At 40.4% G+C, this 27,376-nt stretch overlaps 3 protein-coding genes across 8 annotated transcripts in view; all 3 read left to right on the plus strand.

Moving 5' to 3' along the window:
- The window catches only part of LOC131103483 (protein tweety homolog 2-like), a 34,903-nt gene extending 22,629 nt beyond the window's left edge, over nt 1–12,274 (plus strand). The window contains exons 6-14 of one of the 3 annotated variants that reach the window (XR_009119613.1): nt 722–794; nt 3,193–3,262; nt 3,327–3,382; nt 4,051–4,143; nt 5,496–5,588; nt 7,463–7,605; nt 7,710–7,895; nt 9,274–10,431; nt 10,574–12,273. Coding sequence is in view for 2 of the 3 variants with exons in the window: in XM_058049798.1 (XP_057905781.1) it covers nt 722–794; nt 3,193–3,262; nt 3,327–3,382; nt 4,051–4,143; nt 5,496–5,588; nt 7,463–7,605; nt 7,710–7,895; nt 9,274–9,352; nt 10,574–10,654 (874 nt within the window). In the remaining variant the exon portion in view is untranslated. Of the gene's footprint in view, nt 1–721; nt 795–3,192; nt 3,263–3,326; nt 3,383–4,050; nt 4,144–5,495; nt 5,589–7,462; nt 7,606–7,709; nt 7,896–9,273; nt 10,432–10,573 lie in introns of all 3 variants that reach the window. The other 2 variants (XM_058049798.1, XM_058049799.1) reach the window with 2 other exon arrangements.
- A 291-nt stretch (nt 12,275–12,565) lies between these two features.
- LOC131103488 (charged multivesicular body protein 6-like) lies at nt 12,566–15,904 on the plus strand. Its single transcript, XM_058049803.1, has 8 exons — nt 12,566–12,891; nt 13,150–13,259; nt 13,566–13,653; nt 13,717–13,803; nt 14,032–14,097; nt 14,236–14,316; nt 15,643–15,709; nt 15,798–15,904. Exons 1-8 carry the CDS (start codon nt 12,826–12,828, stop codon nt 15,839–15,841), a joined length of 609 nt encoding a protein of 202 aa, XP_057905786.1. The 5' UTR covers nt 12,566–12,825; the 3' UTR covers nt 15,842–15,904.
- A 489-nt stretch (nt 15,905–16,393) lies between these two features.
- Nucleotides 16,394–27,376, plus strand: part of baiap2a (BAR/IMD domain containing adaptor protein 2a) — a 59,421-nt gene continuing 48,438 nt past the window's right edge. For 2 of the 4 annotated variants that reach the window (XM_058049795.1, XM_058049794.1), the window contains exon 1: nt 16,404–16,942. In XM_058049795.1, the coding sequence (XP_057905778.1) occupies nt 16,871–16,942 (72 nt within the window). In that variant the 5' untranslated portion in view covers nt 16,404–16,870. Of the gene's footprint in view, nt 16,943–27,376 lie in introns of all 4 variants that reach the window. The other 2 variants (XM_058049791.1, XM_058049793.1) reach the window with 2 other exon arrangements.

A 27,376-nucleotide genomic window follows, 5' to 3' on the forward strand; every position in this document is an offset into this window, starting at 1 on the left:
GAGGATAAGCGGTATAGAAAATGTATGGATTGGTGAATTATGAATTTGTGGTTGAGAGTCTGATTGGACTTTGAGGCAATGTCACGACATTATTGTTGATTTAGTCCTTTGTTCTTGAGGGGAAAAAATCCAATATTTTCGAGCCAATGATGTTTGGCCCGCGTTGTCCTAGTAATAGTAATAGTTGTCCTACTTATGCATTCAGACAATGCTTAAAGAAAAACAGGATGACAGGGATGATGGATTGCCTAGCACACAGTCCAGACTTCCTATCACATTTGGCCAATTTAGCACTCCGCCTATGTGTTGACGCTAACAGACGATACTCTGCTTCCTCCTTCTCATCCCCCCTCTGATGGCTTTCACTAATGCCTATTGATTGGGCACCCGGCGGGATGAGGCTGCTGCTCCCTTAACTAATTATTAAGTGCTCTCAGACTTCTTTATTGCTGCTTTCAAGGAGGTCTGAGGAGTCAGCTGAGAAGCCAAGCACACTGCACGCAGCCTTTATGCATCCATTTGGGGCGGGGGACTCACTTTTATGCTGTTTATGTCTTTCGGACTTGTCCTTTAATGAATACCCTAAAGGCTGTCAGATAACACAACAAGAATGGAAGGAGCATATAGTGGACCGTGTGACAGCCGCTTCTGTTTTCCTCAGTTTTGTTAAGCACGTCAAAAAGAAATAAAACTACCATCCATGACCATCTTCTCTTCACAGGATAATGGTCTTTGTGATGCTGTCTCTGTTCCTGAGCTGGGCCTCGCTGGGAGCCAGCACTGCTACGGCTGTGGTGAGTCTATTTTAGCCGTGTTATTTCCCCAATTTAGGAAGGTTCACTTCTGTTGTTTTTGTATCTCATTGATCTTATTTTGGTAAAGCTGATTATAATAAGACTTTTGGGTTAATCACACTTAGAAACAACGCTCCCTCGCATTAATTACTCCTCCAAAATCTAACCATAAATCCTCCTTGCTGTCAGTACGGTGTTCAGTACATTTAGGCTTAATGTAGTAATGGAGACCCGTATTTGGGGCACAGTCAGGGGTACAAAGAGAGCGTACTCCCCTCCTAGTATTCCCCCGGTTTCCTGGAGGCATCCTGGAATATGAGGATTATTCTTTAGGATTAGACATCTGGACAGCTCAAGGGGAGCTGAAACGTACTGTAGACATCTGCTGTCATTGAATGCATCACTTTTCAGCACATTTCAAACCATCTTGGACCTAATTTGTGGTGTTTGGTCCACAATGACCCCTGCATTCTGGACACTTCCTCAGGGGTGGGGAACCTTTGTGGCTAAGAGAGACATAAAAGGCGTGAAAGCCTCTTTATCTTGTCTTTATCCGACAAGTCGTCAAAAAGTTAATTCGCAACATCAAGCATCAGATTTTTTCTATCTGTGAATAGCTTTCTGTCCATCACTATTGCTAAAGTACCGGCAAAGCTAGCCGAAGTGCAGTCAGCCTGCTGTTGGCATGCCTTCTTCCGACTGTTTCCGGCTGGATATTTCAATGCAAATGTTGCATAGCAAATCGCCGCATATTAGACACACACGCCAAACCTGCTCTCTTCACAAAGGCGAATTCCTCTGTTCATGTTGACCTTTTGACCTCATTACCCCATGACCACTGCCTTGACCTGGCAGGCTAGAAAATAGACAGAACGTCTTTTTAATACTGTCATTTCAGTAACGTTTCACTTTAAAATGTCAGCGACAAAATCGTTGCACAGGTCAGCTGTTGGTTCCTGCTTCGACCTTCCGGCCTGTCGCACCTCCTCCGGTGCCAAAAATGTATTTAAAAAATTATCGTGTTCGTCATCTGAAAAAGACCTGCCATCATTTGTTTCGGGACCTGGAGATCTATACATGCAAACCAACAGGTGGCTCCAAATAAAGCGAGGTAGAGCTTTTCTTCTTGTCACTCTCACACACACACACACACACACACTATAGGAACCAGGCAAGGCAGATGGAGAAAAAAGGTGTCTTGAACAGAGGAGGAGTTATGTTGTTAATTGGAAGATAATTTTGATCAACAACTACCACCAAATGTACCATACCAATATCTACCAGTTGTTTTTTCAGAGATTGTCTCTCTATTTTTTCCAAAAATGTGTCTGGAAAATAGCTAAATACCTACTATTCTGGTCAACGTAATCTATAATGTTATGATATAAGGAGGAAGGGGGTAGGATTAAATAAACTCTGCTTCTTCCTTCTCCTTTTCATCCATGTTGAATTGTGTAAACGTCATGTACTTCAGTGTAACCTTCTTTAGCATGTTTGAAATACTTTCTTGTTTCCTAGGATTAGTTGTTTGCAGACTGTAGTAAGTGAATTTCCGTAAAGTTTGAGTTTCCTTATTTATCAATCAATTTTTTTTTTGTAGTTAGAGCATAAAAAACCCTTTTTATGACCCTCTCACTTTTAAACATTGTTAGAGCTCTCTAGACATGAAATAACACCCCTATAGTCACTTTTACACTTGTATTATCCAATATAGTACCACTATAGATATTATAAGAGAAAATAAGACATATTAGACATAAATAAAACATAACATAAGTTATAAGTTATTTATTTTACTTCCTGTTCTGTACAGTACTTCTCATCAATGTAACATTACTAACATCTCCTGACCAGTGTAGACTACAAATTATCATCACAATGTGTTATATTTATATTTGAGTTATGTTTGACAATGCTTAATATGTAAAAGCAAATGTGTAACATTTGCATATTTTATTAATAATAGGCCATATTCAACCAGCGATTATGAAATGATGTATATTTGAAAATCCATGATAGAATGTAGCTGAGAAATTGGTGAAGGATTACTGTAAACCAAACTCTTACCAAAATACAAATAAAGGCTGCCATAATAGATGTCTGTTACTCTCTGCAGTTGATTAAATCAAGTGTGTTTTTAATGAGAAAAGCATTCTAACTTGACATAAAATAATGAATACCAGGCATATTGCAGATGTTTTCCTAAGTGCTGCATATTTTTTGTTGCTATTCACTTGAATATTTCATGCACAGGCATCAGCATTTCTTCATGGGCTGCATTAAAGAACATGGATATATTTTATAGCTTTAATGGGCCAGCAAAGCATGACATGTTCTAAAACGATCAATAAGGTTTGCTGCCATTCATAAACCAGACCTTTACTACTCCCTCACACAGGGTACCAGTGACTTCTGCGTGTCTCCTGACAAGTTTATTGTCAACCAAACCAAAGATTTCCTCACTGGAGGTAAATTAATAATACATGATGCATATTGTCAATATATCTAACCAAGCTGTCGCCTTCTCTGCAGATGTTGCACATTATTATTTGTTCTGCAGTCCGAATCTACCCAACCCTTTCCAACAGGTACAGACATCCACTTTTTAAAATAAAAATAAAATTCCCTCTCTTTGCACCACCTCGGGTGGAATTAGTGAAATAAAGTGTTTTTCTCCGTACCGGAGCTCTGGTGGGAAAAAATAAAATCTTTTACCCTCATTACATAATCTGTCTGGTGGGCACGCTCACAAAATGCATGATTTATTCATTGACTGTTATTATAGCTTGCATAACGACAGCTACTATACACATAGGGGACAACAACAACACACTTAGAGGCTAATTGCCATGCTCTTGAAATGCAGATGCTTTTAAATGAGGGCATGGAAAATAAACACAGCTGGAGCACAAACAGAGAAATTCTTATTTATTATGATTTATTGTTATTATTATTATTATTATTATTATTACATTGGTAGCCTGGTACATGTTAAATGTTGGCATTGAACAGACACACGCACACATAAAATTCAGGGATTAATTGTTAAGGAGGTAAAGATAATCTCTCTTGATGGTCCTGCTTGATAAAGCAAATCTATTGTTTTGGTGGCGGTACTGTATGTATAATCTGTCTGATATTTACTCTCCCTTAAAGCGCATTATACTGGATAGCCTTGTTTGGATGCGTCCTTGACAGGGTGCATACTTTAATAATGATCCCTTTGTGTTTGTTTGTGTGTATATGTGTGTGGCAGTCTTTGACAATCTGCCAGCGCTCTGTAACCACCATGCAGATCCAGATCCAGGGCCTGCTGCAGTTTTCCGTGCCGGTCTTCCCCACGGCTGAGGTATGAGAAAGTTATGTATTGTGATGTAGGTTTTATGGTACCGATTCAGATACCAATTATCCAGGACTTAATTGGGCAATACCTATACCGATCGCATAGATTCATTTTTCAATTTATTTATGATGAGGGCTAAGGGGATGTCGTTGAGAGGGGAAAACGTCAGGACAATTCAAAGGTCCCTTGGAATTGTAGGGCACCCAAAAAAAATGTATTAGTAATAAATGCACATGCACGGTGGGTGTTAACCACATGGCCTCATTAGCTGGCGTTGGACTGGTGATTAATTCTTCAAATCGTTTTTAACATGCTACTACCTCCCAAGGAGGATGCTGCTTAGACGTTAGTTAGGGCAAGACACTACACTTCACAAAAGGATCACTGTGGGCTACAATAGTGCTAGCCACAGGTGATCTACTTTTTTGATTGGCGTTGAAAGGCATTTATTGGCATATGCCAATCACATGATTTTTCATGGAAATCAGCCTATACTGATGGGTGGCCGATTGATCAGATCATCCCTACTGCGTGTATGTATATTTTTTATACAAAACGACAAAGACTTTTGCACAATCTTCTTTCTTTTTGGGCTTTTCCCTTCAGGGGTCGCCACAGCAAATCAATCTCCTCCATCCAACCCTGTCTTCTGCATCTGTCTCTCTCACACCAACTACCCTCATGTCCTCCTTCACTACATCCATAAACCTCCTCTTTGGTCTTCCTCTCCTCCTCCTACCTGGCAGCACTAAACGCAGCATCCTTCTACCAATATATTCACTATCTGTCCTCTGGACATGTCCCAACCATCTCAGTCTGGCCTCTCTGACTTTACCTCCATGACCTCTAACATGTAATGTCCCTCTGATGTACTCCTTCCTGATCCTATCCATCCTAGTCACTCCCAATGAGAACCTCAGCATCCTTATCTCTGCTACCTCCAGTTTCGCTTCATGTCTTTTCCTCAGTGGCACTCTAGAAACAACATGGCTGGTCTCACCACAGTTTGTATACCTTTCCTTTCATTTTAGCTGAAACTATTCTATCACACATCACGCCTGACACTTTTCTCCACCCGTTCCATCCTGCCTGCACACGCTTCTTCACCTCCTTTTCACAATCTCCATTGTTCTGGACTGTTGACCCCAAGTACTTAAAATTCTCCACCTTCTGTATCTCTTCTCCTTGTAACCTCACTCTTCCACTTCCCTCTCATTCACACACATATACTCCGTTTTAGTGTGGCTAATCTTGGTGGTCCACAGGTGTGAAGTATGTGTAAACTGCATGTGCAAAGTGTGTAAATGTTCAGACTTTGCCACAATACTGTACCTTATCTCTGTGACCTTTCTCCACAGAGAGACCTTTTAGGCATTCAGCGCCTGTTGAACGCCAGCGAGTTTAATCTACACCAGTTGACAGCCTTGCTTGATTGTCGCGGACTGCACAAGGTGAGGAGCATGTTTCACGCTTTAAGCGCTTTAAGTTCCTTTAAACTTGCAGCTATCAAAGTCTTTCTGCTTGAATTAACTGCACCTCATTAAATCCCTTCCAGTAATAGTCGACACTGTTTGTGAACACGCAGCAAAACCTCCAAAATTACCGGTATAATTGTCTCATTCCAGTCACTCTCACAGCACTCTAAATCTTCTCTCAATTCTCACACTTTAATGTTGTTTTCCCTGATAAGTGAGTGAAGTGAAATTGAACGTAAATAGTCCTGGTTTGGTTTATGGCCCTGAGAGAGACCTAATTTGGCCGGATTTATTTTGTGGTGTTTAGAAGTAAAGCCCATTCAAGAATGAATGGATGTTAGCTGTGTCAAACCTCGTTTGTCCGTTCCAGATGGTCCGATTGTAACCGAATCCCACTCTTTAAGAAGTCTCCCATGTAAATCCAATTCATCTATTAAAAATCGGCAAACATGTTAACAGAAAACGTGTTCTACATGCAGAAACCTATGCAAAATTCATATAAATACAGAGAAATGAAACCTTGGTGCAGCCCAATATAGCCAGTAGTACATTTAAACATTTACTGCATGTATATGATCGATATTGGTATCGGTCTCGACGAGTTTCACTCATGGATCAGGAAAAATCCTGATCAGAACATCCCGAGACAAGACACACCATATTGTATGCTAACCAGAAAATGTATGCAAACCAAGGCGACATTTTGTTTACACTATCATACTCGGTCTTGAAGTATGTGTATGTATGTATGTGGGTGGTAATATCAAGAAATATCCTGGATCTTTACTTCTGAACACTTGTGGTTTTCTGTTAATACGTGATCATAATCCCCAACGTGACGTCTTCTAGTCAGCAATGCCCTCTTCCACACTCTCCTTGCACCCTTTTTTTCTACTTTATTGACACCTTCCTGCTCTTTGCACATTCTCTATTTGCAGCTGTGAGGAAAATATAGACTTACCTTTCTTTTTTGCATGAGCTTCTGGTCTGGAGTTCAATGTCTTGTAGGTCCCGTGCAAATCAAGGAATTAATGAAGCTGGGGTGATGCCTGGGACACAGTGGGACCGAGTAATACCACGACTGCTTTACGGATGCAGGAAGTGGTGGTGACAATGTATACCCATGCAGGAACAATGCATTCACTGTTGTTGTCTACCAGACGTAAACAGTGTAAATAAGTCGGTCACAAATTGCATGTCAATTTCTTCACACGTCTCTGGCACACCGTAAATAAATAAATGACACACATTTCACGGCAAATTGTGGGACAATGCGTAGGCAATATGTATGCTTTTGTATCAATGTCAGTAGACCATAAGATCTTAAAAGGTTTGGAATTTGCCTAGAAATTTGTACAAATGTAAAATATATAACAGAGCATCTTTTGCCATTATTGCAGCATTAATTATATTTCTATTGAGTTTTTCGAATTGAAAAGCCCAATTACTTGTATCCGATCCATCTTATGGCTCCAGAACAAACAATTTAATGCACAGTTGAAGTCAGTGGAGCATATTGCACCTTCCACAAGAAAAGTTTGAAAGGTGGAACATTGGACATCAAGGCATAGGAATCCCATGGCAAATCGGAAAAGTGGTCATAAAATTCCAGCAGCAAAAGTGCGAGTATGGACGTGAAATGGGTCTTACATTTCATTCATTATGGTATTACATTTGCCGTCTTAAAGTTAACTTTTTAAAACCTGCAGAGACCCTCATTGACTTCAATCCATCCATCCATTTTCTATGCCGCTTATCCTCACTAGTGTGTTCTCCATTCGTATTCATTTAAAAGTGCCTGCTTTAAAGTGGAGGTATAGATTATTAATACCCTTTATATGGATGTGCAGGACTACCTGGATGCCCTAATGGGTGTGTGCTATGATGGTGTAGAAGGTCTCCTCTACCTGGCTTTGTTCTCTCTGCTGGCTGCTTGTGCACTCTCCGCCATGCTGTGTGCTATTTTCCGAGTGTGGACACTAATGGGCAGCAGGTCAGCACGAGGCAACCCCCTTATCTCATTACTACCGCTACCCACAATGCAGTGCTGCACAAGTGCTCACATGTGCACTCTTTCACTCTGTGATTGGCATGCAGAGACAAAGAGTATGATGACATCGATGAAGAGGACCCCTTCAACCCTCAAGCACGACGCATGTCCTACAACCAGAGAGGGTCCAACGTTCACAGTTTCTGCAGCTACACCAGTAGTGTCGGTAGCCAGGCCAGCCTCCATCCTCCTCCTCAGTCTGCATCCAATGTGCTTCCTCCACCGGAATACATGTAAGGCTAGTTTCCCATATACAAACTATTCCTCCCATAGGAAATAATGTCATTAATTTAACAAACTATACAAAAGTGTAAAAATAAGTTAACCAGTCTAATAATGACAAAATATTTGACCTTACGGTGACGATGAAAAATGTGAACATTTTAATTCTCTGTAAAATGTATTGGATCTGAGACAGATTAAAGGGAAAATGTGTTTTCGTTTTTTACAAAACTTAATAATTATATAATAAATTAATAGTTAGATAATTAATAGTTAAAACCAAGGTCCCACCAATAGTGGCAAGATCAGATTAGATTAAAAATGTAAATGAAACTTAATGACTTGTCATATGAAAGGAAGTTGTTCAATGGTGGGTCAGAGAATACTTCACCTCGTTTATAATGGGAGATAGGTTCCCAAAAGGTTACGGTTAGGGTTAACCCCAAAATTTGCAATTCTTATATATGTTTAAGGCTGTAAAATACACTTTTTCAGACAGGCACACATTTTCTCACATTTCCCTCTCGTTTAAAAACTCTCAAAGTTTAAATTTCGTTGGAATTATTAAGACCAATCTCTTGGACACTGCTCCTGGTAATCCTCCATGAACCGAACATTCATTTACAGTATTCCATATTAGCACCTTAGCCATAATACAACTATGATTGCTAGCAAAGAGGAAAGTGACAAGATCGATTGACAATGGTCTGCAGCCAATAAGAAGGCAGAGCACAATGGACGGTTCTCCCTTAACCAATCAGGCTACATACTCCAACTCTCACGAGTATACAGCGCCCTGTATACAATAATACAATAACACATATACAACATATATTGCTCTAATACACCACAATGACGCAGAACAATGTGAAAAAAATATGCAAAATTGCACTTAAATACCCTGCAAAGCAACAAATCTGCAAAAGGTGATTCGTGATGTCGAGAAGGAACATTGTATTCCTCCCATTTTCACTGTATTACTGATAAACCTGAACAATAAATGGTAACTGTTTTCTCTAACCACCCCAGTTTCCGTCAGTAGCTTCTGGAAGGACCCTTTGGTGGAATGATATACATACAGTACACCTTAAGATGAAATCACATCATGTAATTTCATCAGTGTGCTATTATGTAGTAATCCTTCATTATATCATTATGTAGACCAGATCTCTCCTAACAGCTTAGTCATTATCATTATATGTTGAGTTCCAGCATAGTTTGGTTTAAAACAGGATCCCCAACCACCAGGCTGCGGGGGCCACCATGGTGTCTGATGCAAAAGTGTCTCCCTGTGATACACCTTTATAATTAAATTAATAGCTGCACTACAACACATTGTGTTTAGTATATCACTCTTAAATCTCACTACCTTTCTTCCCCTTGTCTCAGGAATCAGACTATGCTGTTTGGAGGCAGCCCTCGATACGAGAACGTTCCGTTGATAGGCAGAGGATCCCCTCCTCCCTCGGTGCGTTGGCCCTATACAGCCCTCGTATCGCAAGTGTGACCACGACACCACACCTGACCTTACTTGCACAACAAGAACCCCCCCACGGCAGCTGTTGTACACATTGCACTCAACAGTGGCACATAAATGAGCAGCTAGGGTTAAGTCGCAGTGCAAGTGGTGAAACACTGCCCTCTGCAGGCCTTTTGTTCAGTTGCACCCAAGCTATAATTCTCCCCAGTGGATTAAATTGCCTCTTAAGGCAATGCAATTAATTAGACAGTTGCATCAAATCACAAAGGAGCACACAAGCCAGAATTGTTCCCTGCTAGTATCATATTTTATTCTGGCAATCAATAAGTGTGTCATGTGTCCCCACAGCTAAATAATAGACAACACTGGTAAATCCTCACTTTTTCTTCTTTTAAGTGCCCTCTCTCTTTATAATGAAGCTTCTGTCGAACTGTGGGGGGAGCACGAGCTGCATTAGTACATTGACAGACTTTCAATGACTGGGGAAAAGAGTAGAAAGAGACAATGCAATCACTGCTTAAAAATGTATAGCAACCCTGTGAGATACATTTGAACACGGCCCTTAAAGGCAGCTAAAGGCTCTCTTTTCATGTTCAGGAATAATGGGCCTTATCAGTGTGGAATATCAATGGGATGTATTGTCTGTGTTGGAAAAGGTGTTTGCACAATTGTATCCTACCAGGGGAACCTCCTTCTAAATATTTTGAAAATGTACATTATCAGAAACAATTAGAGGACCCCCGGTGGGATACATTATGGTCGTCATTGTTATATATTGTTCCTCTGCACTGTATTTTTTTTAGTTGCCTGTTTTTCTATTGATGCTGAATATGATCACATGCATGAAACTAACCTCTTATTTTTCCTTACTTTTTGTAACTCAGCCTTTTAAAAATCGTAAGTTTTTAGTTGTTGTTGTTGTTGTTCCTTTTTGTCATTCTATTATTCTTTGCATCATGCAATGCAAAGTGCTTGAAACTGACCCCTTAGAAGCCCAAACGTGTGCATGCTATACCTCAACTGTGTGAACTTTGACCTTCTGGCACAATGTAGGAGTACACTAGCATGTGAGTATAACTGTGACCCCACCCCCACCTTGACATTGTCTCCTGTCTGCATCCTACCTGCTTTAATCACTGACATGTCTATACCTTGTATAATATTATAGTCAAATGTAATTCATGTATTATTTTATGTTTGTATGCACAGTACTCGCCCGGTATGAGGACCACCTATCTGTCTATGACTGAGGCCCAGATCAGACACTTTGGCACTGACTTCCAAGTGTAGCAGTATGGACACAGAGACAGTGTGAAGACATGTCTTCGTGGTTTGAATCCTGTTTACTGAGCCTGCACTTTGCTGGCCACATGAGGCAATTACCTCAATAACACAGTATGTCAGATGTATGTATGAGGTCAATGAAGATCTTTTGTCACATCTTTTCTTTTAGCTCTTTGTCCTATAATCTTATAGTCTGCATGGTTAATGTGTAGCTCTAATGTGAGCAATAATCAGTCCCACAGTGTGTCATTCTTTTTGGCCATGTTCTATAATCCCCTAGGACTGACAGGGCCACTTCATCAGGCACACAACTACAATCTAATGTGGTTGAGGTCAAGTGCAGAAAACAATTTCTAAATCTCTGTCAATATCCAACATCTTTCAATAGATACTATATTTGTAATAAGGATTGGCAAAATATTAATTTTGGACAACTGTCTGCCAGTTGTGTTGAATTAATCGCCATTTGAGGCAATTGAGACAAAATGGAGTGCGCTACCTAGTTGCAACCAGCAGAGGCACTGTGGATTAGGTTCCACGCCATAAAACGTGGAAAGGTTAGGAGAATTCCAAAAAATATGTACAAAATGAGTTTGCTATCTGGGTTGAGATTTTTTTTCAAATATAGTCATAAACAATGTCTTTGTTTTTACTTGTTTTTGGCAGTAAAAGTTAACTCCTGTTTGAGCCTTCAGTCACTTCAGAATCAGAATCAGAAAAGGTTCTGATTCGGTCATTAGTGAATGATCGTTGTGCTTTACATTAAATAATAATAAAGGAAAGATTTGACCAACTTTGCTGTAAAACCCTCCATCCATCCATCCATCCATTTTCTATGTCGCTTATCCTCACTGGGGTAGCGGGTATGCTGGAGCCTATCCCAGCTGTCTTTGGGCAAGAGGCGGGGTACATCCAGGACTGGTCGCCAGCCACTCACATTCATACCTATGGACAATTGTCTATAGTCACCAACATGCATGTTTTGGGGATGTGGGAGGAAACCGGAGTACCCGGAGAAAACCCATGCATATATGAGATGTACATAGTGCCCAACGAAACCCATCCCGATCTGACTGTGTGGCCTACATGCTAACCACTCGCCCACCGTCTTGCTCTAAAACCGTTATGGTGTAAAAGTCTCATTAGATTGTGGAAATTGTAGCAGGTTGGTGTATAAATGGTGCTAAACACAACTATTACTCAGCACACTACACACAAGTAGAAAACCACACAAAAATAAATAAATGATGTGAACCACCAAAGATAACATCATCAATGTTGACAAATGTGCTTATGTTTGTGTTTAAGGTTTAAGCATCCTTGTGTGTTGCCTCTTCATTCATTTGGTTTGGTTGGCATTTGCAGTATTTCGCTGGACTGAATAAGCTGCAGGATGTCGATAAGCGGCATCAATACTAGTTGTGTGTCATCATTGTATTTCATCATCAAACTGTTTGACACAATCACACAAAAATATGCAAAAACATGTTTTCTCTGTCCTTGTTGAATGCCTTTTTATTGAATTATGTATTAAAATAAACTTTTGTGTGGACAACTTTTGTACTTTGGGGGTTTTAAACATGTTCCTGTTATTTTTTTTGGCAGATGGTAGAATTCATAGTTCCATTTATCACAGCAGGTCTTCCAGGTCGTGAAACAGCAAACAGCCCCAGACCATCAAACTACCACCACCATATTTTACTGTCAGTATGATCAATATCTTATGAGATCCTATGATGGAGTCATGAACACTGACCTTAACTGAGGCAGTGAAACCTGCATTTCTTTGGATGTTGCTCTGTTGGGGTAATCTTGGTTGGCCGGCCACACCTGGGAAGGTTCACCACTGTTTCATATTTTTTCCATTTGTGGATAATGGCTCTCACTATCGTCGCAGGCCCAAAGCTTTAGAAATGGCTAAAAATACATAATAAATATATCATTTGCATACATTTAACTTCAAGCGTAAACAAGGGTTTTTGCATTGGTGTAGGTCGCTTGTTATTGGTTAGTGTTCTATTGTCCTTCATCGCTTGCCGTAGCAACAACACAACACAACACGACTGCTGACTAGCTAGCTCGCCTGCTCGCTGTAGTAGGCTGCGTTTTACCATGGCAAAATACCTCGAAATATGTCCGTCGGGGGGAAAATGATGTATCGGGGATGTGTCTAAATAATGGGAAACGTGTTTGGGGGAAAGAGTCGGCCTTCACGCGTCACGGAACAGGACAAAGCCGTTTTGGTGAGCTCATAATGTGGAAAGCCGATTAGTACAGTTATAGTGGCAGTGTTGTTAGCATTAGCACTATGGCTATAAGACCAGTTTTATCACAATTTAGAAAAAGTTACGTTTCTTATAACTAGATAGTCATTCAACTTAGCTGTGTACATATTGATTTGATGTGTATAATTATTATAGTATACATTACTGTGGCATGCCTTAATGTGAATGTATGAAGGGATGTGTCTATACAAGATATGTTGTATTCCCTTCCTATAGCAATTGAAGCAGCAGAGGGATAAACTAAAGCAGTATCAAAAGAGGATCACCCTCCAGCTGGACAAAGAGCATCTTCTCGCCAAGCAGCTGCTCAAAGATGGCAGAAAAGAGTAAATAATGATAGTATTACCATTTTTTCTTTATGATGTTTGTTGCAAAGGGTGAAGCATTGCAAGCATTTTCGGGAATAAAGTTATAATGTTACGATCATACACTTATAGATGTGTTAAGGGAAGAACAGATTAAGATGTTACAACCTTTTTGATAACTTATTTCTCATAACATTACATTACGTAGTAACTCTTGTAACTGTAGAACATTTGTGATGACATGCTAATTCCAACTGCAGGAGTTGCACACATTCACATACTAGCTGTATGCTGTCTTCATGTATTTCTATGTTATTGCTATTACAGAAAGGCCCTGCTGCTACTGAAGAAGAAGCGCTATCAGGATCAGCTCCTGGACAAGACAGAAAATCAGATCTCAAACCTTGAGCGAATGGTATTGGAGTTTGTTGACATCTCTTAAGATAAACACATTTTAAACTACATTAATTATCCACAGGTTCAAGATATCGAGTTCATGCAAATTGAGCTGAAAGTCATCGAGGGGCTGAAAGCTGGCAATGATTGTCTGAGGAGTATGCACCAGGTAGATAAGTAAATACCCCCTCAATATGTCGCATTCTTAAAGCTGTGGTTGTTCAAATTTCTGCTGAGTGTTCTTTAGAGCTGATGATGATAGCTTGTGTGGGCTCACCTTGTTTGGAGATTAAGCGATTAAGAAGCAAAGCCTGCTGCTGGTGCTGCTGTGTTCCTTGAGTGCTTCCAGAGTTGCATGCACACACATCTTCCCATAATTTTCCCCACTTTATCACAGATCATGTCAATAGAAGATGTGGAGAGAATCCTAGATGAGACCCAGGAAGCAATTGAGTATCAAAAGGTAAAGTTTATTTTCCCGAATTACCGTATTCTCGTAAGCGGTATCCACCTTGCCTCAATTAATCTCTGTGTGCTCTTCCTCTTCAATAACCACCACATCAAACATGGATGAATAAATAAGTATTTGTCCCTCCTGCAGCAAATTGATGACATGCTGGCAGGAGTGTTGACACAAGATGACGAGGACGCTGTTTTGGCTGAATTGGAGGCCATTACTCAGGTAACTGGTCTGACACACGGTCCGAAGCACTATTTTGAAGCAGTGTGGTTCAGGAAGTCTGAGATGAGCTTTGAAGGCTTTGGATTCTTTTTACCACCTTTTATCAATTCATAGTAACATCTACATGCTAGGTTAATTGGCGACTCCAAATTGTCCATTGGTATGAATGTGAGTGTGAATGGTTGTTTGTCTATATGTGCCCTGTGATTGGCTGGCGACCAGTCCATGGTGTACACCGCCTTTCGCCCGAAGACAGCTGGGATAGGCTCCAGCTTATTCTCATGAGGATTAGCGGTAGAAAATGAATGAAATAATTAATGAATCTACAGTATTTCTCTACTATCTGGTATTGCACTCTAAGCATTCTAGTTCAACTCTAGTTCTTTTTTTTTTAAACAACTCATTACTGTGTCTTTACATAACTGAACATCTACATAGATCAGTTGAGTAGTAGCAGCAACTACAACTGCTGTCATTATGTTAACTTTTGTCATTTTTAGTTTTTGTTTGAATTTGCGGAAGTTCAGCAGTTAAAAGCATACTCAGATCATGCATACAAAGTTATTAAACATTTCAAAATGTACCTTCATTGTTTGTAAATACGCCTAGGTGTTAACCACTAACCTTAATTCCATTTTAGCCATTTTGCTTATTCATCAGGAAGATGAATAAGGTCATGTCTGGAAAACACAAAAATCAAAGAGAGGGAAAAGTAAACTACGTAAGAAAACAAACCAAAATTGGACAAAAACTAGCTAACCAAGAAAGCGCTCATTTAATTTTTTGAGTATTGTTATGATTAAGAAAGAAAATTATACTACAATTAAATCTAACTATTCAATAAATTACTGAGGTGTCACAAGATACATACATTTAAAATGTAACAAGATTTCTCGTTCAGAAAAAAGTGGGCCTGGGGCGATATCACAAAATGAACTGACTAACAAAAGTAACTTCTCATAAAATGTTGCCATTTTGTTACATTACCGTTTTCCCCGTCATGTCACATTTTTATTCTTGTAATCCTAATATCACAACTTTTCTCTTTTGGTTGTACTATTACAACCTAATTCCTATAAACAAGACAATTTATATTATCCCAAATAACGCTTGCAATAGTTGAGTGTGTGTCTCATGGTGCAACAGAACAAGCCAAACTGTGAATGTGAAAACAACAGCGTTTGCAGTATAATACAACTATGACAACATGCAATTATTACGTCTCTGAACGTGACGGCTCACATAATGGCGACGGTGTCAACTTTTGACGTGGCTCGTGGCACTGAAACTGATTTGCGTATGTTTTGTTTCCTCGTTTTGACACAGGGAGAAGACATAGAACTTCCTGACGTTCCAGCAGAACCAATCACAGAGGAAGCGAGTACACAACCAGGTAGCATAGCTCTGCCCTTTGTCATAAAACCTTTGTTATTCATTTTTGAGTGATGGGTACCTAATCATTTATCTTTTTTTCATTTTAGAGAGAAGGGCGAGGAATACAGAGCAGGAGATGTTGTCGGTATAAAATTGGACCATTTTAATACAGTCTAACGTATTTTATCCTGAATAAAGGGTGATTTTTGTTCATTGTGACTGTGTACTTTGTGTGGAAACCTTTCTCCACAAGGGGGTGCTCCTGGTTCCCTTTTTGCCTGTTCATAGTGAAATGTTTGTGTACTGTACAGCATTACTTGACTCAGAGGTGGTACAAACATGTGGGACTTGTTTAGACACACCCAAATATACAATTAGAATTTCTGCATAATCTCTAATTAGCATGTCCGCATGCTAATTACATGACAAGGGCCATGTACCGTTGTTGAATCACGTGATCTGTTAAACTGGAGTTCGAGGCAATTTTACCACAGATGGGCAGCATCATAAGGAGTTGATATATCAAAAATGACTTTATTGACTTGATTATTTAACACGGTGACGATGTGCACAAATTATATAGCTTAAAGGAATGCACTTAAATACGTTCAGTCAATATATCACTATGGTTCTAGACACACATCCTAATCCTTTATGCAACAAAAAGAACAACAGAAAACGATGGTATACGTGTATACTGTACGTACAAAGTCGCCTGAATATTAAAGGACTGTAATGAAATGTAGTTGAAAGACAGGAAAACGTGTGGGCGGTCAGCAAATGTACGCTCTGGACTGAAGATTGTTGCGTTTGAGAGCTGTAGGAAATGTATACTTCTGCGTCAAATCACAAAAGAAAAATGTAATGACCTGAATAACATGATCTAGTTAAATGGGTAAATTCATATTAAATTATACATTCGTATTATTTTGGGGTTCGATTGTACGGTAAACTCACATCTAACGTGGTAAAAATGGCAAATACCGACCTTTCGAAGTGTCCATGAAGGCACCCCCAGGCTGCCCGCTGTATGCAGTAGACGAGGTGTGTTCAGTTGCAGTAGGAATTCGGACGCGCGACAACGTTTCACCCTCTACTTCGCCGCAAACATTGCCTATTTAACTAATTTCTTTCCGTTTTTCTTTTTTACTCGGATACACGTTTGGAGGAAAGCTCTTTTATGGTCCTGGCCGAAGATTCCACGATGTCTCGCACCGACGAGGTTCACCGATTGACGGAAAATGTCTACAAGGTAAGGTGCTGCTAATGAATAAAGTTTGGTGGTGTATACTTTTTTTCGTGGCTTCCCCTCAAAGGAGCGTTATCGCGTCGACTGTGTTTTGTCGCAAAAAGTGTTTGACTACTCTGCAATGCATTCATTGATCTCTTCGTTTACAAGCATGAATGAGGTTCTATTTGATAACCAAGACCCTATTTCCACTCACAATCCACTTAGCCTGTTCCCACCTGTCCACCAACAAAAGTGCAAAGCTGTACACTACACTAAACACCGCCTGTATTATCTTAGGGGTCAAGGTGTTACCAAATGTGCACAAATGAGCTCATTCCAGGAGTTGGTTAATGTTTGAGTTGGTGAAGGCTGGGCCTTCTCTTCTTGCAACAAGTAAACATTTACCCCAAGGCACAGTTCAACATTAAAACCTGTTCTGCAAAAAGCTTGTTGGAGCTTATCATGATATCAGGAGAGGGGAAAAAGGAGTAACAAAGGAATATAGTTAAGCACTACACTTACACAACATGAGGTTGACCCAATGGAAGAGCTGTATGAAAATGATTCATATAGCTAAAAGGGTTATACCTGTCCCCCCAACTTTTATCCCCAAATTTTAGAAACCTCTCCCAAAATGATGCAATGCAAATCTACACCGCTGATGACCAAATGCAAGCATTTTCATCCATTTGGCATTACAGTAATTTACTTTTACATTAGCTAAATTGCAGAAAAATGCATAAAATAATGTACTACTGTTCATGTGCAAGAGACAAATTGCTCATAATATACCCCGAAATAATCTTTATTTGAAGCAAAGATCATTTTTGGGTGATTTAGACTATAACACAGCCGTCACTGATACTTTGGGGGAAGTCCATATCAAGTCATTCTATGGACGTGTATTAAGTTGCCAGCTGTAGTTCCCCCAACTAAGCTAACTAATAAACCCAAGAGTGTATATTCTTATTGTCCTGCAGGGATGTTTGAGAAAAGAGGTCAGATGAGCTGATGGACGACTACTTGCCTTTTTTTTTCAAGGCGACAGGGGAACTTGGGTGGTTATTTCTATCTTCTGAATTGATCCAATAGCCCACAGCTTAAATGATCTCCATCTTTCTGATGCCTTTAGTGCTATAGTTTTTTTTAACACTTTCAGGGTGACTGTTGCAGATGCTGTGTTCAAACATATCACACAGCCTTTTGACAGCTGGAGATACGATGGGGAGCTGACCCAGTGGCATTTAAAGTCATGACATGTTTACACTGGAAAGGAATTTTGAATAAAAAGACCTCAACATAGTTTTGCAGTCTTTCAGCTACTAAATGGATGCATACCCATTAAATACCTGATGGCAATGCACATGATTATCAATTAATGGGTGGACATTGCGCTAAGGTACCTCCATGTGGCATTATTCTGCTCAATATAAGTTGGTGTGAAAACATTTTGAGCGTGCATCCATCCATCCATCCATCCATTTTCTATACCACTCACTAGGCTTGCAGGGGTATGCTGGAGCCTATCCCAGCTGCTGATTTCCTGACTGTGTTTCCAACATGCCAACCTCTCGAGCATGATTCTCTCATCCCGTAATCCATAAATGTCTTTGTAATGAATTAAGGAAATGTAGTCAAATGGCCAGTCGGACTTGTTAAGGTTGCTCTTTCTTTTGAAAGTGTTGACGCAAAAGCCATAAAAAACGAAGAAAAGCCAAAACCAACACAATATTTATATTAAGTATTTGGCTGAAACCAGTAGAGGTGGTACTGATTTAAACACATCCAGGAAGCATCATTGTGCTCAAAGCACTGGTGGTATGGAAACAGGAGTTCAGAACATTCCCAGAGGGATTAACCATCGCAAATCCAAAAATTACTCCGTACTCTATTAGTACCCATTTGTCCTGGTTAAGGCTGGTCCCTCTTTTGAAAATGTTGCAAAAAAGCAAAACATACACATTTCAACTAAACAAGAAACAGCAAGAGTGATCAGTCTCAGTTAAAGAACAACATGATGTCAGCTATGGGAAGTTGAATGTTGCACAACACCTCCAGGCAGCATTATTCTGCTCAATACAGCCACTGGTGGCATTGAAACAGGAGTCCAGGATATTCCACAAAAGATTGTCCTGTCCCATAATAATTTTTCTACTCTATCAAGGAATTGGAATCAAATACAGGTGTTACACGTTATTGGAACGCTTATTTGTCCTCGGCTGGACTGATATCAACCATTCCAGGATACAATTATAATTTGACACAAATGTTAGACTAGTAGCAAACATAAACACGAATGCAGTTCACCTTTGAAGTCCCATAGTAATCACAATTCACATTAACGTCAGACATATATGGTCTTATTAAGCAGGCAATGGTCCAGTAAATGCAATTAGTCCGCTCACACCTAATCACTCACAGACCACTGCTGCACATCAGTTTTCCACCTTATTGATGGTATGCAATATCAACTTCACGCTACCTAATGAACTCTGAGCCGTGAACTTTTGAATGACACCGAGGGAGCTTCTCTGCATAAAAATGTACCAGCCACTCGTCTAACTACATCAATAAAATGTTGATTGATGGGTAGGCTATGTCCAACCCCCCCCCCCCCCCCCCCCCCAAAAAAAACTGCATGATGGCACAAAGGAAAATGTTGACTGTGCGTCTTTGATTATTTTTTATGTCTTTGTTTTTACAATCATGATGTAACTCTCGGAAGATAATATACAGTAGCAGTAGTTAGCATGGAGTTAGGCTTAGGCCAAGAGTTAGTTCTCAATGTTCTCCAAATGGAATATCCGCCAAAACACCTCACCTTACTTTAGAAAAAGCAGTACAAAATACTCCTCAAATGTGAAATGGGATTAGGTAACAACGCTAGCTAGGGCCCCATTGCGTTATCCAGTCAATGCCATCAAACTACTTATTTTGAAAGAAATCCTTCTTTTCAGTGTATTTAAACTCCTATTCTGGCTGCTGGTGGGGACAACAACTTAAGTCAACTTAAAATCATATTTGGTGTACCGCCATATGTGTTTTAGGGTCTTGATGCTCGTAAACAGTCAAGTTTTATTGCAAAGAGATGTGCAGCAGACAAATGAAGGCTCTCGGGGAGCTTGTTGCATTATCCAAATTAATCCAAATGATATTGCCTTTCTGTGCAAGTAATTAAAAGCTGTTGAGTGTAGCCAAAAGCTACAACAGTGGATCATCCATGATTAAAACTAAAACTAGAATGTTCTTTTATGAGACGTTTACTGCTTGTTTTAAGACCAACACCAAATGATAGTGACTTTGTGGCTGGAGGCTTTTGAGGACAACCTATTAAGGCTGCAACATATTTAGCAGTGAGACTCTGTTTTAGTAACGTTTTGATTGGAAAAAACAGAGAACAAAGATAACGTACTATGCGACTGTACATGTACAAAAGGTAGGTTGGTAAAAAACACACATTTGTGTAGACACCACCTCAGACCGCCAACTTGCGTGTGTGTACGTTCCACCAGCTGGCTGGGTGTCTAGAAGAGGCGGTGCTCAGAGCACAAGCCTCTTAACTGGCATGCGGATGAAGTCTGAGTGCTGACCTGGCTTCCAAGTGGACAAACAGATTAATCAGGCCCACGAAGAAGAAAAAAATAATAGGATTGTGTTGACAATGCAGCTGCCACAAAGTTAGTGGGCACGAGTTCGCCTGCTGTGTAAGTGTGCAGGTATTTAAACACACCCAGGCAGGTAAGCCAATCTCAAGGTGTGGCTCATCTTTGACAGCCCTGAGGACAAGACTCTTTTTTTTCCCATGGAGCCACTCCTCATGTCAACACAGCCTGGATGACTTTAAGAGGGCACTATTTTTCCCAACAGAGGACATAAGCATACTAACTATTAGAATATGCATTCAGAGAGTTCCTTCATCAACATTGGTGCAAGTCATGCGTGGCAAAGGTTGCAACTCGTGAGGTTTTGTGTGACTGGCTTTCTAACACGACATTTTGTTGAGCATAGCCTGAGACTTCAAGCTATAAAAAAATATTAACTCACATATTCATATGTTGGTCAAAAATCCAATTTAGTTTCAATTGGTCTACAAGAAGAAAAGTCCTGCCTTGGTTTAGTTAACTCAATGTGAGGGCACATATTTTTCATCATTCATTCATTTTCTACCGCTCATTCACACTCACATTCATACCTATGGACAATTTGGAGTTGCCAATTAACCTAGCATGTTTTTGGAGTGTGGGAGGAAACCGGAGTACCCGGAGAAAATTCAAACGGGGATAACATGCAAACTCCACACAGAGATAGCCGAGGGTGGAATCGAACAATGGTCTCCTAGCATTATATATTTTTTTATTAATGGGATGGGAGAATCTCTGTGGATGTTCTGAACTCCTATTGACATGCCCCCCATGTTTTATTGAGGCCCTATGAAATATATACTTTTTGTAAATTCAGTTGAATTTTTTTTCAAAATTCCCTTTTAACATCATAGTGTGAAATTCTGTGACCGTCAAAAAAAATGACGATACCACTGATTTTACTTCCAATCCAATACTGAGTAAAAATTTTGCTTAGTCGGCGACAACAATCCAATACCAATACATTGTGCAAATTAACCTAATGTGGCATAAAGAATACAGGCTCAGCCCAAGGGTGTGCCCTGTCCCCCATAGTCTACATCCTGTACACGTATAGCTGCAGAGCATCACAGGAAGGCAGTTATATTGTCAAGTTTCGGCACGACACTGCCCTTCTAACTTAGCTCCAGGGTCCTGACTCGGGCCATGGACAGGCCCTGGATGCTTTTGTTGAATGTTGTGATGAAAACTTACTGGACCCGAATGTCTCAAAACTAAAGCGCTATTACACCATTAAATGCTATTAATACATTTAATGGGGAAACTCTGTAAATTTAATGTTCGCAACACCATCTTGTGCAATTTTTATCATTCTTTTATTTATTCTTTTATCTTTTTCTTTTACTACCTGGTTCAATGGGCTATGTGTGGAAAAAATGGTCTAAATAGCATTGTCAGGGTTCGCTCCAAGATTATTGGGGTTCAGCAGAAGGACTTGAGTATAATTTGGAGAGAGCGGGTGACAGATAAGGCCAAGAGGATTATGAGCCAACCTCAGCACATATCGGCCAGAGAATTCTGTCTAATGCCCTCAGGGTGGCGCTATAACGTCCCATGAACAAAAACTAATCGTTACTCAATGTCTTTCATTCCTACTGCTATTAAGCTGCTAAACTCAGACATAACTCATTTTAAATAATACTTGTGGCAAATATTTGTGCGTGTTTAAATTATTTAACGACAACGGCTGATATTCCTGACTTGCTTCATTTTGTTATTGCTCTATTGTTGCTGTCGATTTGTTGTGATTGTGGCTTGATGGATGTATGGCTGGTGAGCCACAAATGAATTGCCCCTTTGGGGATAAATAGAGTTTTCTGAATCAGAATCAGAATACAAGACAGTGAATTGGTTTATTAATGAATGGTTTAAAAACTTTCACAATTAATGTAAGAAATGTATTTATTGTGAAGTATATTTAGGTAGCAGGATGATTTACAATATAATACAATAAAATAAGTAAAATAAGTAAAACCATTAAAATAATTTGCAATTAAGAACTGCTGTAGGAATTAAAATTCACAATTCACACATGGCTCCGTTTACGATTACCTCAAATGAAGTATTGATATTTTAATTTGAGAATAGTTGTTATGGGAAGCATCGATATTTCGGTATCGATCTGCACATGAATAGTGTAAACCCCCTCATACAACCTTGCACAAACACAGCCGCGCTAGCATGCTCTGCTAAACTACGCTAGCCCCGCTAGCTTCCATTTACCCTCTAAGAGACGAATTTAAATTTTTTCGCCAACCTTTCCGGTGGTTCAGGTTGCTGTTTTGATATATTTACACACATGGACAAAATTGTTGGTACCCCTCAATTAAAGAAAGACAATCCCACAATTCTCATTGAAATCACTTGAAACTTACAAAAGTAACAATAAATACAAATTTATTGAAAATTAAACAAAATCAAAATCAGCCATCACTTTTCAAAGGTTGATGAACATAATTATTTAAAAAAATAAACGAATGAAACAGGCCTGGACAAAAATGATGGTATACCCTTCAAAAGATTGAAAACAATTTGACCAGAGTCACATGATTATCTCACGTGTGTCTTTTAATTGACATCATAGGTGTCTTCAAACTCATAATCAGTCAGTCTGCCTATTTAAGGGTGTCAAATAGTCACTGTGCTGTTTGATGATGAGGTACCACACTGAACATGGACAACAGAAAGCGAAGGCAAGAATTGTCCCAGGACATTCAAAGAAAATTATAGACAAACATCTGAAAGGTAAAGGCTATAAGACCATCTCTAAGCAGCTTGAAGTTCCTGTGACAAGAGTGGGACATATTATTCAGAAGTCTAAGGTCCACGGGACAGTACCTAACCTCTCTGGACATGGCCGCAAGAGGAAAATTGATGACAAATTGAAGAGACGGATAGTTGGAATTGTATCCAAAGAGCCCAGAACAACCTCCAAAAAATTGAAGGTGAACTTCAAGGCCAAGGTACATCAATGTCAGATCGCACCATTGGTTGTTGTTTGAGTCAAAGTGGACTTCATGGGAGACAACCGAGGAGGACACCACTGTTGAAAGCTAATCATAAAAAAGTGAGACTGAAATTTGCGAAAATGCATGTTGACAAGCCACAGATCTTCTGGGAGAATGTTTTGTGGACAGATGAGTCAAAACTGGAGCTTTTTGGTAGGGCACATCAACTGTATGTTCATAGACTGAAAAATCAAGCATACAAAGAAAAGAACACTGTCCCTACTGGGAAACATGGAGGAGGCTCAGTTATGTTTTGAGGCTGCTTTGCTGCATCTGGCAAAGGGTGTCTTGAAGTTGTGCAGAGTACAATAAAATCTCAAGACTATCAAGGCATACTGGAGAGAAATGTGCTGCCTAGTGTCAGAAAGCCTGGTCTCAGTCGCAGGTCATGGGTCTTTCAACAGGACAACGATCCAAAACACAGCCAAAGCACCCAAGAATGGCTAAGAGAAAAGCGTTGGACTATTCTGAAGAGGCCCTCAATGAGCCCAGATCTGAATCCCATTGAACATGTGTGGAAGGAGCTGAAACATGCCATCTGGAGAAGACACCCATCTAACCTGAGACAACTGGAGCAATTTGCTCCCGAGGAGTGGGCCAAAATACCTGTTGACAGATGCAGACGCTCATTGACACTTACAGAAATCGTTTAATTGCAGTGATCTCCTCAAAAGGTTGTGCAACAAAATATTAAGTTATGGGTACCATCATTTTTGTCCAGGCCTGTTTCATTAATTTGCTTTTTAAAATAATTATGTTAATTAACAATTCAAAAGTGTTCAATTCCACCCTCGGCCATCTCTGTGTGGAGTTTGCATGTTCTCCCTGTGCATCCGTGGGTTTTCGCCGGGTACTCCGGTTTCCTCCCACATTCCAAAAAACATGCTAGGTTAATTGGTGACTCCAAATTGTCCATAGGTATGAATGTGAGTGTGAATGGTTGTTTGTCTATATGTGCCCTGTGATTGGCTGGCGACCAGTCCAGAGTGTACCCCGCCTCTCGCCCAAGGACATCTGGGATAGGCTCCAGCAACCCCCACCATCCTCGTGAGGAAAAGCGGTAGAAAATTAATGAATGAATGAATGAATGAATGAACAATTCAAAAGTGATGGCTGATTTTGATTCATTCTCAATAATTTTTTGATTGTTACTTTTGTGATTTCAGTGAGAATTGTGGGATTTTCTTTCTTTAACTGAGGGGTACCAACAATTTGGTCCACGTGTGTACATATTATTCAGGAGGGAGCATCGTCCACGGTCCACTGGGGAAATTGCTCCCCACACAAATGTTCCGGCTATTGGCTGTATGTTCTGAAAAAGGAATCCTAACGTTAACACCTAACTTAATCACATTAATTTAGACAAAAGCATGTTTTAATAATATTTTTCAAGAAACTTCTTCTTTTAGAGACTTTCGATGACTACATTGTCTGATGGAGCTCTGGCCCTGGAATTCTAGCCAGCACGGAGCTGAAACCACTGCTGGGAAAGGCAGCTTATCTAGTCCGATGAATTAAGTTATTTTTCAGTTAGACTCTTACACACACACAGGCCAGTGTGGGCCAGTGTTGACTACCTGACTGATGTTTGACTGATTCTGACCCATGAGCCTCTAAAAATGACTCCATACATATGTTATTTTTGTTTGTCCTGCCGCAGCCCTGCACAGTGTGAAAGAAAGGGGCAAGGCGGACACTATCCAAGGCGATAGGATGTGTACACGCTGCAGACTGCAGTAGTATGAGCCGTAGGTCGGCGTTGCAAGGCATTGATCTGCTTATGCCGGTCACTTTTCCACGGAAATGTTTGATACTGATTGGTGGCCGATTGATGGGAACATCCTTACTTTTAATACTTTTCAGGGCTTTTCAATCTTTTGGGCCCTGTCCACACAGTGTTGGATCAGTTAATAGTCACATCGATGTGGGGACAAATGTGCTCAAAAAGGAATTTGAGAAAATTAGAGAAAATGTTTCATGAGCACTGACGACTAGATAAGTAAGCAGCCTATACACCTTTTATCCCAGTTGCCTGCACACAGTGACGGGATTGGAAATAGCAGCATGTCATAAATCAACATAAGTCCCACTGGGGTACAGTGCTGATTCTGGTCTTACTGCCAAAGTAATAGCATGGCTGCTAGGTTATGGCTGCTGCTTTCAGGACCAGATCCTTTCATAGCCTCAAAGGTACAATTGTTATACTTAACAATGGTCCTGACAGTTGAGCTGTTGAGACCAAAAGTGCGGCCAGTATTGGTGGGCTTTTCTCCCTCTGAACTTTTTATAATGCTCAGTTTCAATTCCATCATGAGACATAAGGAAGTGCAAAAAGACAATTCAAGCAATGTTATCCTGTTACATTGTAATAAAAGGACCACCTTTTAATGCAAATGTATAAAAACCAAAGACTCTGAAATGGAAGCTAAACCATGATGGGACGTAGAGATAGCAAAAATGGTGGTACTCGCAAAGTATACGCTACTATACGGTATGTTTTTTTTCAGGGTGTACTTACAGGAACAAGTTTGACTTACAACATTTCTTTGAGTAGTATTAACTCAGTGCTTCTCGGTTATTTTCTTTACCTACTATTTGAGAAGCACTATTAACTACACTATAACAGGTAGCCTAATGCTTTATGATCAGCAAGCAATACTAAACGTACAATATACGTTGATTTTATGAGGCACATCCCTAGAAGAAAGCAAGATGGCTCCATCATGGGTTTCTCTGTCACTTCCAAGTGTTCACTAGCGACAACGTTGCGATGATGAGAGGAGCTTCATGTGGGAGATGAACAGGTGGTCTCTTAGCAACAACGCGCCATTATTCTTACGTGTTTGTGTCATATCGGTACGCCGTGCCAAAAGGCTTGCAGTTGGCAAGAGTGAGCGGCTCGAGCGCCGAATAGAGGTTTTTGTGTCAGCTCGATACACACTTAAAGCGAGCGCTTGGAGACGCTGTAATTGGTTTAGTGTAAACTAGCCTTGCGAGTTCGCTTTTGCTGCCCCCCCTACCCCCACCCCTCATCTCTGTTGTGTTTGAGAGGCTCGGCCCAGCCATGGATCACTTGATTGACCTGTTTCTTAGCAGAACATCATCAGGCACCTTTTGGGAACATTTGATGGTGTTGAAAATGACTCCAAGAACAATGAGCCTGCCAAAGTAGGATCAAGTGTCGGGGCAAGTTTGTGCCTGCCGCTGCTGCAAAAAGATTGCATTATGCACCACAGGAGCTCTCTAACGCCTTGTGGAAGAGCACATTTGTTCCCAGTGCCTTCTTTGACAGAGCGAGGACTATTGCTCCACACACACCCGCCTCCTCTGCAAGTCCGGGGGCGGATGCTTTAGAGACATTCTTCATCTTCTTTTTACTCATTCCTGCTTGTTCAAGGACAGACGGGGCTCTTCTGTACACTGTATACAGCTGCTTTTTATAAGCTTGATTGGAAGTCAGCAAGGCTCTTTTTGTTTAGCATATTACCTTGCTTTTCTCTCTTCTCGCTTCATATGACTGACTGTGTGGGGGCGGATGAGAGAAGGAGGCGACAAGAATGGGGGGGTAGATGGAGAAAATTCAGCATCCTTGTTGAAGTAGTCCCTAATTACTGTGGCGGAGGCTGTAATTATGCAGGGCAGATCTTCTCACAAGAGTGCTGTGGCAGTGGACATTCCTGTGGCTGGCGTTACTATATTTCACTGCACAGATGCCGCAGCTGGCTGCACTGCAGCGGCAGACCAGGCTTGATCTGCAGCTTGGCATCAAAGGAAACATCCCCACTCTTCATATGCATTCGTACATA

Source organism: Doryrhamphus excisus, chromosome 15, assembly GCF_030265055.1.
Source record: "Doryrhamphus excisus isolate RoL2022-K1 chromosome 15, RoL_Dexc_1.0, whole genome shotgun sequence".
Taxonomy (NCBI): Eukaryota; Metazoa; Chordata; class Actinopteri; order Syngnathiformes; family Syngnathidae; genus Doryrhamphus; species Doryrhamphus excisus.

Excerpts from the sequence above, each read along its gene's own strand:
- LOC131103488 (XM_058049803.1), top strand. The coding sequence starts at position 12,826 with ATGGGAAACGTGTTTGGGGGAAAGAGTCGGCCTTCACGCGTCACGGAA. Across the intron at positions 14,317-15,642 it reads AATTGGAGGCCATTACTCAG|GGAGAAGACATAGAACTTCC; the intron begins GTAACTGGTCTG and ends GTTTTGACACAG. Across the intron at positions 15,710-15,797 it reads GGAAGCGAGTACACAACCAG|AGAGAAGGGCGAGGAATACA; the intron begins GTAGCATAGCTC and ends TTTTCATTTTAG.